At 45.2% G+C, this 12,509-nt stretch overlaps 1 protein-coding gene across 1 annotated transcript in view; it reads right to left on the reverse strand.

Moving 5' to 3' along the window:
* Positions 1-12,509, reverse strand: part of LOC109880795 (regulator of G-protein signaling 6-like) — a 115,051-nt gene that overhangs the window by 8,144 nt on the left and 94,398 nt on the right. Inside the window, exons 12-13 of the mRNA XM_031837955.1 lie at positions 7,761-7,871; positions 5,192-5,317 (exon numbers count right to left, since the gene is read on the reverse strand). Of these exons, the coding sequence (XP_031693815.1) occupies positions 5,192-5,317; positions 7,761-7,871 (237 nt within the window). The remainder of the gene's footprint in view (positions 1-5,191; positions 5,318-7,760; positions 7,872-12,509) is intronic.

A 12,509-nucleotide genomic window follows, 5' to 3' on the forward strand; every position in this document is an offset into this window, starting at 1 on the left:
ATAACACTGAGGTAACCTACACAGGGGTAAGACTGAGACACGTCCTGACATTGGAATGTGCAGTAGGCCTATAACTGCTTCACCCACCATTGACTGCACAAACAGTGAACACAGCAGACTGGAGAGGAGTGACAGATAATTGTAATTGCCTCTCGTATTACAATCTATCTGTATTGATGTGTGGTCTGGCCCTGCAATATACAGACTGAGCCAGAGAGACAGACAGACAGGAGGCCACTGCGAGAGAGACAGACAGACAGGAGGCCACTGCGAGAGAGACAGACAGACAGGAGGCCACTGCGAGAGAGAGAGCAGTGTGGGGCAAAGCGAGAGAGACAGACAGAGAGAGAGACAGAGAGAGAGGACAGAGAGAGAGAGACAGAGAGAGAGAGAGAGAGAGAGAGAGACAGACAGGAGGCCACTGCGAGAGAGACAGACAGACAGGAGGCCACTGCGAGAGAGACAGACAGACAGGAGGCCACTGCGAGAGAGACAGACAGACAGGAGGCCACTGCGAGAGAGACAGACAGACAGGAGGCCACTGCGAGAGAGAGAGCAGTGTGGGGCAAAGCGAGAGAGACAGACAGAGAGAGAGAGACAGAGAGAGAGAGACAGACAGACAGGAGGCCACTGCGAGAGAGAGAGCAGTGTGGGGCAAAGCGAGAGAGACAGACAGACAGGAGGCCACTGCGAGAGAGAGAGCAGTGTGGGCAAAGCGAGAGAGACAGACAGACAGACAGGAGGCCACTGCGAGAGAGAGAGCAGTGTGGGGCAAAGCGAGAGAGACAGACAGACAGGAGGCCACTGCGAGAGAGAGAGCAGTGTGGGGCAAAGCGAGAGAGACAGACAGACAGGAGGCCACTGCGAGAGAGAGAGCAGTGTGGGGCAAAGCGAGAGAGACAGACAGACAGGAGGCCACTGCGAGAGAGAGAGCAGTGTGGGGCAAAGCGAGAGAGACAGACAGACAGGAGGCCACTGCGAGAGAGAGAGCAGTGTGGGGCAAAGCGAGAGAGACAGACAGACAGGAGGCCACTGCGAGAGAGAGAGCAGTGTGGGGCAAAGCGAGAGAGACAGACAGACAGGAGGCCACTGCGAGAGAGAGAGCAGTGTGGGGCAAAGCGAGAGAGACAGACAGACAGGAGGCCACTGCGAGAGAGAGAGCAGTGTGGGGCAAAGCGAGAGAGACAGACAGACAGGAGGCCACTGCGAGAGAGAGAGCAGTGTGGGGCAAAGCGAGAGAGACAGACAGAGAGAGAGAGAGAGAGGTGGAATGATGAGGTGGAAACTGAGCTGCACTTCCTAACCTCCTGCCCAATGTATGACCATATTAGAGAGACATATTTCCCTCAGATTACACAGATCCACAAAGAATTCGAAAACAAATCCAATTTTGGAAAAACTCCCATATCTACTGGGTGAAATTCCACAGTGTGCCTTCACAGCAGCAAGATTTGTGACCTGTTGCCACGAGAAAAGGGCAACCAGTGAAGAACAAACACCATTGTAAATACAACCCATATTTATGCTTATTTATTTATCTTGTGTCCTTTACCATTTGTACATTGTCAAAACACTGTATATATATATATAATATGACATTTGTAATGTCTTTATTGTTTTGAAACTTCTGTATGTGTAATGTTTACTGTTAATTTTTATTGTTTATTTCACTTTATATATTCACTTTATATATTATCTACCTCACTTGCTTTGGCAATGTTAACACATGTTTCCCATGCCAATAAAGCCCTTGAATTGAATTGAATTGAATTGAGAGAGAGAGAGACAGCAGTGTGGGGGAAAGCGAGAGAGACAGACAGAGAGAGAGAGACAGAGAGAGAGAGAGAGAGAGAGAGAGAGACAGAGAGAGCAGTGTGGGGGGAAAGCGAGAGAGACAGACAGAGAGAGAGACAGAGAGAGAGACAGAGAGAGAGACAGAGAGAGAGAGAGAGAGAGAGAGAGAGAGACAGAGAGAGAGAGAGAGAGAGAGAGAGAGAGAGAGAGAGAGAGAGAGAGAGAGAGAGAGAGAGCTATGGTGAGTTAGTGGAGGTGTGGTTGGCAGCTGAGGGCTGGACAGAGAGAAGAGGTGTGTGTGTGTGTGTGTGTGTGTGGTGTGTGTGTGTGTGTGTGTGTGTGTTCGTGTGTTCGTGTGTGTGTGTGTGTGTGTGTGTGTTTGATCTACTATCAGTCTAGTCCACTCCGAGACTCTGTTATCCTCGTTAGTAGAGCCCCTTATCAGAACATGCCTTTAGAGACAGGACACACACACACAAAATCCACTTCTCATCCCAGTTCACTTGGGTGGCAAAGCCTCTCACTAAAGGGGACTGATAGTGTCCCTGACCCCCCTGAAGAGAGGCCTAAAGGGGACTGACAGGGTACCTGACCCCCCTGAAGAGAGGCCTAAAGGGGACTGACAGTGTAAGAGAGGCCTACAGAGGACTGACAGTGTAAGAGAGGCCTACAGAGGACTGACAGTGTAAGAGAGGCCTAAAGGGGACCAGTAGATAGCCATGGTAGGTGCTGGAGGGTCAGTGCTAGCCTAGCTGGTTCAGTGCAATCAGAGTAGAGGTGACTTCCAAACAGATGGGAAGGTTTTGTTGATTTGGAATTTATTTTAATTTAATCCCTTATTTATCCAGGCGAGTAAATTAAGAACCGATTCTTATTTGACAATTGTCTGAAGGAGAGGTAAAGGATGAAGAGAAGGTGAAGCTAGGGTTATGTTTGGAAAAACAACGTTCCCAAAGTAAACGGCCTATTTCTCAGGACCAGATGCTAGAATATGCATATCAGAATAGGAAACACTCTAAAGTTTCCAAAACTGTCAAGATTTTGTCTGTGAGTTAAACAGAACTGATATTGCAGGCTAAAACCTGAGGAAAATCCAATCAGGAAGTGCCCCTGTTTTTGAAAACTCTCTGTTCTTATGCATCCCTATTGCGCATTTAAAGGGATATCAACCAGATTCCTATTTCTGTGGCTTCCCTAAGGTGTCAACAGTCTTTAGACATAGTTTCAGGCTTTTATTTTGAAAAATGAGCATGAAGGATCACATTGCGTAAGTGGACAGGTGGGGGCTCTCAGAGTGAGTTGCTGCGCAATTGAGTAAGACGGCCATTGTTCCTCCCGCTGTTATGGAAAAAGCTACACACTCGGTTGATATATTATCGAATATATATTTTAAAAACTACCTGAGGAACGATTATAAAAAACGTTTGACATGTTTCTGTGGACATTACGGGGACTATTTGGAATTTCCGTCTGCGTTGTCGTGACCGCTCTTTCCTGTGGATTTCTGAACATAACGCGACAAACAAACGTTGGTATTTTGGATATAAAAATAATCTTTATGGAACAAAAGGAACATTTGCTGTGTAACTGGGAGTCTCGTGAGTGAAAACATCCGAAGATCATCAAAGGTAAACGGTTAATTTGATTACTTTTCTGATGTTCGTGACCAAGCTTCCTGATGCTAAGTGTACATAATGCTATGTTAGGCGATCGATAAACTTACACAAACGCTTGGATTGCTTTCGCTTTAAAGCATAATTTCTAAATCTGAGACGACAGGTGGATTAACAAAAGGCTAAGCTGTGTTTTCCTATATTGCACTTGTGATTTCATGAATATGAATATTTTCTAGTAATATTATTTGACTGTTGCGCTATGCTACTCAGCGTTGCTGATGACAATTATCCCGGATCCGGGAGGGGTGGCTCAAAGAGGTTTTAAGGGAAGAGTATGAGGGGAAAGATTGTAGGTAGGGGATAATTGGAGGAGGTAAGAGGAAATGGGGAAAGAGAAGAATGGAGGGATGGGATGGAGCTAAGAGATCAGGTGATGGGAGAGGAGGAGGGGAGAGGAGGAGGGGAGAGGATGAGGGGAAGGGAGGAAAAATGGAGGGATGGGATGGAGCTAAGTGATCAGGTGATGGGAGAGGAGGAGGGGAGAGGATGAGGGGAGAGGATGAGGGGAAGGGAGGAAAAATGGAGGGATGGGATGGAGCTAAGAGATCAGGTGATGGGAGAGGATGAGGGGAGAGGAAGAGGGGAGAGGAAGAGGGGAGAGGATGAGGGGAGAGGAAGAAGGGATGAAAGTGGGAGAGGAAGAGGGGAGAGGAAGAGGGGAAAGGAAGAAAAATGGAGGGATGGGATGGAGGGATCTGGTGAGAAGAAATAAGGAAAGGATGAGATAAAAGGATGAGTGAATAAAAGCAGGAAAAGAGATGAAGTGTGTGTGTCTCACTGTAGATTATTTGAGCTGAACCCGGGGAGAGAGTGAAAGGAGGACAGATCAGTGGTAAGGCCCGGGGAGAGAGTGAAAGGAGGACAGATCAGTGGAAAAGGAGGAGAGGAAGTGTGTGTGACTCACTGTGGGTTATCTGAGCTGAACCCGGGGAGAGAGTGAAAGGAGGACAGATCAGTGGAAAGGAGGAGAGGAAGTGTGTGTGACTCACTGTGGGTTATCTGAGCTGAACCCGGGGAGAGAGTGAAAGGAGGACAGATCAGTGGAAAGGCCCGGGGAGAGAGTGAAAGGAGGACAGATCAGTGGTAAGGCCCGGGGAGAGAGTGAAAGGAGGACAGATCAGTGGTAAGGCCCGGGGAGAGAGTGAAAGGAGGACAGATCAGTGGAAAAGGAGGAGAGGAAGTGTGTGTGACTCACTGTGGGTTATCTGAGCTGAACCCGGGGAGAGAGTGAAAGGAGGACAGATCAGTGGAAAGGAGGAGAGGAAGTGTGTGTGACTCACTGTGGGTTATCTGAGCTGAACCCGGGGAGAGAGTGAAAGGAGGACAGATCAGTGGTAAGGCCCGGGGAGAGAGTGAAAGGAGGACAGATCAGTGGTAAGGCCCGGGGAGAGAGTGAAAGGAGGACAGAGCAGTGGAAAGGCCCGGGGAGAGAGTGAAAGGAGGACAGATCAGTGGAAAGGCCCGGGGAGAGAGTGAAAGGAGGACAGATCAGTGGAAAGGCCCGGGGAGAGAGTGAAAGGAGGACAGATCAGTGGAAAGGCCCGGGGAGGGAGTGAAAGGAGGAGAGAAAATTAAGAAAACAAGGGAAGAAAGGAGGAGAGGAAGTGTGTGGAGGAAAGGAGGAGAGGAAGTGTGTGGAGCAAAGGAGGAGAGGAAGTGTGTGGAGGAAAGGAGGAGAGGAAGTGTGTGGAGGAAAGGAGGAGAGGAAGTGTGTGACTCACTGTAGGTTCTCTGAGCTGAACTCTGATTCCAGGAACTTGAGGAACTGGTCGCGACCTGCCGGATCCTTCAGAGCTTCTTCTAGAGAAAAACCCCACTTCCTCACTCTCTGTTGACTGGGCTCCTTACTAAGGGGTGGAGGAGGAGAGAGGAGGACAGGCGATAACGAGGAGGAGAGGAGGAAGAAACAGTTTGAATTAATGAAAAACCCCACTTCCTCACTCTCTATTGACTGGGCTCCTTACTAAGGGGTGGAGGAGGAGAGAGGAGGACAGGCGATAACGAGGAGGAGAGGAGGAAGAAACAGTTTGAATTCATGAAAGGAGCAAGATATAAAAAAATATTTAAAAAATAGATAGGCAGAAAAAAATGTATACTGTGATCTCAAACACCACATGTTGGACAAGCGGTGACAGCGAAGTAGAAACATTGGCAGTATAATACTGTCATGGCAGCGAAGTAGAAACATTGGCAGTATAATACTGTCATGGCAGCGAAGTAGAAACATTGGCAGTATAATACTGTCATGGCAGCGAAGTAGAAACATTGGCAGTATAATACTGTCATGGCAGCGAAGTAGAAACATTGGCAGTATAATACTGTCATGGCAGCGAAGTAGAAACATTGGCAGTATAATACTGTCATGGCAGCGAAGTAGAAACATTGGCAGTATAATACTGTCATGGCAGCGAAGTAGAAACATTGGCAGTATAATACTGTCATGGCAACGAAGTAGAAACATTGGCAGTATAATACTGTCATGGCAGCGAAGTAGAAACATTGGCAGTATAATACTGTCATGGCAACGAAGTAGAAACATTGGCAGTATAATACTGTCATGGCAGCGAAGTAGAAACATTGGCAGTATAATACTGTCATGGCAGCGAAGTAGAAACATTGGCAGTATAATACTGTCATGGCAACGAAGTAGAAACATTGGCAGTATAATACTGTCATGGCAGCGAAGTAGAAACATTGGCAGTATAATACTGTCATGGCAGCAAAGTAGAAACATTGGCAGTATAATACTGTCATGGCAGCGAAGTAGAAACATTGGCAGTATAATACTGTCATGGCAACGAAGTAGAAACATTGGCAGTATAATACTGTCATGGCAACGAAGTAGAAACATTGGCAGTATAATACTGTCATGACAGCGTTCACATGACACCTTATCGTTTAAATCACTGCAGGACATTTCCCTCTAAACCCGAAATGTAATTAATCTATTTATAAAGATTATGAAGCTACATTCGTCTCAATGATTATATGTCTGGGTTGATTCATCTCTAAATAAGTCAGAGAGAGACCAGAAGAGTTACACAGGGACTACACACCGTGCTCAGCAACAACCTCGTCCACCATGAAATATCTTTCATATCTGGGTCTGATAGTGGTATAGGACATTAGGAGATGTCATTGCCTTTTGTTCAGACTTTAAGGACAATTATCTGAAGCCCCGTTTATACCTGGTTCTAACATGTGTCCTGATCTTGTCCACATTCTGATTGTGACCACATTTTTTAGACGGGTGTAGGATCCGATCATCCTGCTCACCTCTGGAGGTAGTCAGACGCTCATTGTCTGGATATCTTACAAGTGTAGACAGATCTGGACAGAGAAACCATTTAAATCTTCATTTAAAAAAATGGTAACTTTAAAATCATTGACAGGTGGCGCAATTGACTGATTACATCAATATGTGTCTTACATAAATATATACGTAATATTTTGAAATAACAGCCGTGAAATTATTTGCATAAAGGAAAGGACCAAGAAATCTGATCACAATGCAGACACTGCAGATATATTTTAATACCACGTGTAGACACATTTCTGGAAATATGGGCACAATCAGAGTGTCTCACTGTCGACTCGATCAGGACAAAAGGACCCATGTTAGCACCAGGTATAAATGGGGCCTAGGGATTTGTATCTGGATATCAAATCAAGTGTAAACAGATCTGGATGGTCAAATCATTTAAATCTCTTTAAATCTCTAAAACCCATTGGCACCATTGACAAATGGAATAAATAATTATCTTCAAATAAATATTATAATATAATAATATATATATTATTTTTTGGAAAGAATAATCTGTCAAATGATCTGCATGCAGGGAGACGCCAGGAAATCTGGTCACGATGCCGACGTAATGAACGAATAACAGACAATATTCTACTACCTTGTGTACAAACGGCTACAATGTGGGGCACAATCAGAATGTGGACGAGATCAGGACAAAGGACACATGTTAGAACCAGGTATAAACGGGGCTTTAAGACATAGGTAACCCCTGAGATAGTGGCTCTCTCTCTGATTACTGGTACTTTGATTTCATCCTTTAATAATGAAACAAGACTATAATAAGTTGTCATTGCCCATCATGTTCCTCTCTCTGTCACTGAAGGTGATTTTGCAGCTGAAGGGGCTCGGTGGATTAGTTAGTTGAAAAGTCAGGAATGGGGTGTTTGTGGGAGAGACACAGACCAGAGACAAGTATGTATCATACAGGGAAGTAACAGATATACCAGTCCACCGATTGGGGAACATATGGTTGCGGTTCTTACCTGACCTCCAGGTCCCAGAATGAGAGGTCGTCACTGGTCCAGGGGTTGGAGGGTTCTGGTGACACCACAAATGGGTCATACTCCTGGTACTGCTCAGTGTAGGTCATCAGACTGAACGCAACACAACAGACAAAACACAAGAGGATGGACGGAACGGAAGAATGACACATGATCAGTCAGATATCAGTTCTACTGTAGGCCTACAGTCAGATATCAGTTCTACTGTAGGCCTACAGTAAGATATCAGTTCTACTGTAGACCCTACAGTCAGTTAGTAGTTCTACTGTAGGCCCTACAGTCAGATATCAGTTCTACTGTAGGCCTACAGTCAGATATCAGTTCTACTGTAGGCCCTACAGTCAGATATCAGTTCTACTGTAGGCCTACAGTCAGATATCAGTTCTACTGTAGGCCTACAGTCAGTTAGTAGTTCTACTGTAGGCCCTACAGTCAGATATCAGTTCTACTGTAGGCCTACAGTCAGATATCAGTTCTACTGTAGGCCTACAGTCAGTTAGTAGTTCTACTGTATGCCTACAGTCAGTTAGTAGTTCTACTGTATGCCCTACAGTTAGATAGCAGTTCTACTGTAGGCCCTACAGTCAGATAGTAGTTCTACTGTAGGCCCTACAGTCAGATATCAGTTCTGCTGTATGCCCTACAGTCAGATATCAGTTCTACTGTAGGCCCTACAGTCAGATAGTAGTTCTACTGTAGGCCTACAGTCAGTTAGTAGTTCTACTGTAGGCCTACAGTCAGACATCAGTTATACTGTAGGCCCTACAGTCAGATAGTAGTTCTACTGTAGGTCCTACAGTCAGATATCAGTTCTACTGTAGGCCCTACAGTCAGATAGTAGTTCTACTGTAGGCCTACAGTCAGATAGTAGTTCTACTGTAGGCCCTAGTCAGATATCAGTTCTACTGTAGGCCCTACAGTCAGATATCAGTTCTACTGTAGGCCCTAGTCAGATATCAGTTCTACTGTAGGCCCTACAGTCAGATATCAGTTCTACTGTAGGCCCTACAGTCAGATATCAGTTCTACTGTAGGCCTACAGTCAGTTAGTAGTTCTACTGTAGGCCCTACAGTCAGATAGTAGTTCTACTGTAGGCCCTACAGTCAGATATCAGTTCTACTGTAGGCCCTACAGTCAGATATCAGTTCTACTGTAGGCCCTACAGTCAGATATCAGTTCTACTGTAGGCCCTACAGTCAGATAGTAGTTCTACTGTAGGCCTACAGTCAGTTAGTAGTTCTACTGTAGGCCTACAGTCAGACATCAGTTATACTGTAGGCCCTACAGTCAGATAGTAGTTCTACTGTAGGCCCTACAGTCAGATAGTAGTTCTACTGTAGGCCCTACAGTCAGATATCAGTTCTACTGTAGGCCCTACAGTCAGATAGTAGTTCTACTGTAGGCCCTACAGTCAGATAGTAGTTCTACTGTAGGCCTACAGTCAGTTAGTAGTTCTACTGTAGGCCTACAGTCAGACATCAGTTATACTGTAGGCCCTACAGTCAGATAGTAGTTCTACTGTAGGTCCTACAGTCAGATATCAGTTCTACTGTAGGCCCTACAGTCAGATAGTAGTTCTACTGTAGGCCTACAGTCAGATAGTAGTTCTACTGTAGGCCCTAGTCAGATATCAGTTCTACTGTAGGCCCTACAGTCAGATATCAGTGCTACTGTAGGCCCTACAGTCAGATATCATTTCTACTGTAGGCCCTACAGTCAGATATCAGTTCTACTGTAGGCCCTACAGTCAGATATCAGTTCTACTGTAGGCCTACAGTCAGTTAGTAGTTCTACTGTAGGCCCTACAGTCAGATAGTAGTTCTACTGTAGGCCCTACAGTCAGATATCAGTTCTACTGTAGGCCCTACAGTCAGATATCAGTTCTACTGTAGGCCCTACAGTCAGATATCAGTTCTACTGTAGGCCCTACAGTCAGATAGTAGTTCTACTGTAGGCCTACAGTCAGTTAGTAGTTCTACTGTGGGCCTACAGTCAGACATCAGTTATACTGTAGGCCCTACAGTCAGATAGTAGTTCTACTGTAGGCCATACAGTCAGATATCAGTTCTACTGTAGGCCCTACAGTCAGATAGTAGTTCTACTGTAGGCCTACAGTCAGATAGTAGTTCTACTATAGGCCCTACAGTCAGATATCAGTTCTACTGTAGGCCCTACAGTCAGATAGTAGTTCTACTGTAGGCCCTACAGTCAGATAGTAGTTCTACTGTAGGCCTACAGTCAGTTAGTAGTTCTACTGTAGGCCTACAGTCAGACATCAGTTATACTGTAGGCCCTACAGTCAGATAGTAGTTCTACTGTAGGTCCTACAGTCAGATATCAGTTCTACTGTAGGCCCTACAGTCAGATAGTAGTTCTACTGTAGGCCTACAGTCAGATAGTAGTTCTACTGTAGGCCCTAGTCAGATATCAGTTCTACTGTAGGCCCTACAGTCAGATATCAGTTCTACTGTAGGCCCTACAGTCAGATATCATTTCTACTGTAGGCCCTACAGTCAGATATCAGTTCTACTGTAGGCCCTACAGTCAGATATCAGTTCTACTGTAGGCCTACAGTCAGTTAGTAGTTCTACTGTAGGCCCTACAGTCAGATAGTAGTTCTACTGTAGGCCCTACAGTCAGATATCAGTTCTACTGTAGGCACTACAGTCAGATATCAGTTCTACTGTAGGCCCTACAGTCAGATATCAGTTCTACTGTAGGCCCTACAGTCAGATAGTAGTTCTACTGTAGGCCTACAGTCAGTTAGTAGTTCTACTGTGGGCCTACAGTCAGACATCAGTTATACTGTAGGCCCTACAGTCAGATAGTAGTTCTACTGTAGGCCCTACAGTCAGATAGTAGTTCTACTGTAGGCCATACAGTCAGATATCAGTTCTACTGTAGGCCCTACAGTCAGATAGTAGTTCTACTGTAGGCCTACAGTCAGTTAGTAGTTCTACTGTAGGCCTACAGTCAGATATCAGTTCTAATGTAGGCCCTACAGTCAGATAGTAGTTCTACTGTAGGCCTACAGTCAGATATCAGTTCTACTGTAGGCCTACAGTCAGATATCAGTTCTACTGTAGGCCCTACAGTTAGATACTAGTTCTACTGTAGGCCCTACAGTCAGATAGTAGTTCTACTGAAGGCCCTACAGTCAGATAGCAGTTCTACTGTAGGCCTACAGTCAGATAGTAGTTCTACAGTAGGCCCTACAGTCAGATAGTAGTTATACTGTAGGCCTACAGTCAGATAGTAGTTATACTGTAGGCCCTACAGTCAGTTAGTAGTTCTACTGAAGGCCTTACAGTCAGATAGTAGTTCTACTGTAGGCCCTACAGTCAGATAGTAGGTCTACTGTAGGCCTACAGTCAGATAGTAGTTCTACTGTAGGCCTACAGTCAGATAGTAGTTCTACTGTAGGCCTACAGTCAGATATCAGTTCTACTGTAGGCCCTACAGTCAGATATCAGTTCTACTGTAGGCCTACAGTCAGATATCAGTTCTACTGTAGGCCTACAGTCAGTTAGTAGTTCTACTGTAGGCCCTACAGTCAGATATCAGTTCTACTGTAGGCCTACAGTCAGATATCAGTTCTACTGTAGGCCTACAGTCAGTTAGTAGTTCTACTGTATGCCTACAGTCAGTTAGTAGTTCTACTGTATGCCCTACAGTTAGATAGCAGTTCTACTGTAGGCCCTACAGTCAGATAGTAGTTCTACTGTAGGCCCTACAGTCAGATATCAGTTCTGCTGTATGCCCTACAGTCAGATATCAGTTCTACTGTAGGCCCTACAGTCAGATAGTAGTTCTACTGTAGGCCTACAGTCAGTTAGTAGGTCTACTGTAGGCCTACAGTCAGACATCAGTTATACTGTAGGCCCTACAGTCAGATAGTAGTTCTACTGTAGGTCCTACAGTCAGATATCAGTTCTACTGTAGGCCCTACAGTCAGATAGTAGTTCTACTGTAGGCCTACAGTCAGTTAGTAGTTCTACTGTAGGCCTACAGTCAGACATCAGTTATACTGTAGGCCCTACAGTCAGATAGTAGTTCTACTGTAGGCCCTACAGTCAGATATCAGTTCTACTGTAGGCCCTACAGTCAGATAGTAGTTCTACTGTAGGCCTACAGTCAGTTAGTAGTTCTACTGTAGGCCTACAGTCAGATATCAGTTCTAATGTAGGCCCTACAGTCAGATAGTAGTTCTACTGTAGGCCTACAGTCAGATATCAGTTCTACTGTAGGTCTACAGTCAGATATCAGTTCTACTGTAGGCCCTACAGTCAGATACTAGTTCTACTGTAGGCCCTACAGTCAGATAGTAGTTCTACTGAAGGCCCTACAGTCAGATAGTAGTTCTACTGAAGGCCCTACAGTCAGATAGTAGTTATACTGTAGGCCTACAGTCAGATAGTAGTTCTACTGTAGGCCCTACAGTCAGTTAGCAGTTCTACTGAAGGCCTTACAGTCAGATAGTAGTTCTACTGTAGGCCCTACAGTCAGATAGTAGGTCTACTGTAGGCCTACAGTCAGATAGTAGTTCTACTGTAGGCCTACAGTCAGTTAGTAGTTCAACCGAAGGCCCTACAGTCAGAAATCTATTGATGTTTAAAAAATAAATAAAAAATTGACCTTTATTTAACTAGGCAAGTCAGTTAAGAACCAATTCTTATTTTCAATGACGGCCTAGGAACGGTGGGATAACTGCCTGTTCAGGGGCAGAACGAC

Source organism: Oncorhynchus kisutch, linkage group LG12, assembly GCF_002021735.2.
Source record: "Oncorhynchus kisutch isolate 150728-3 linkage group LG12, Okis_V2, whole genome shotgun sequence".
Lineage (NCBI taxonomy): Eukaryota > Metazoa > Chordata > Actinopteri > Salmoniformes > Salmonidae > Oncorhynchus > Oncorhynchus kisutch.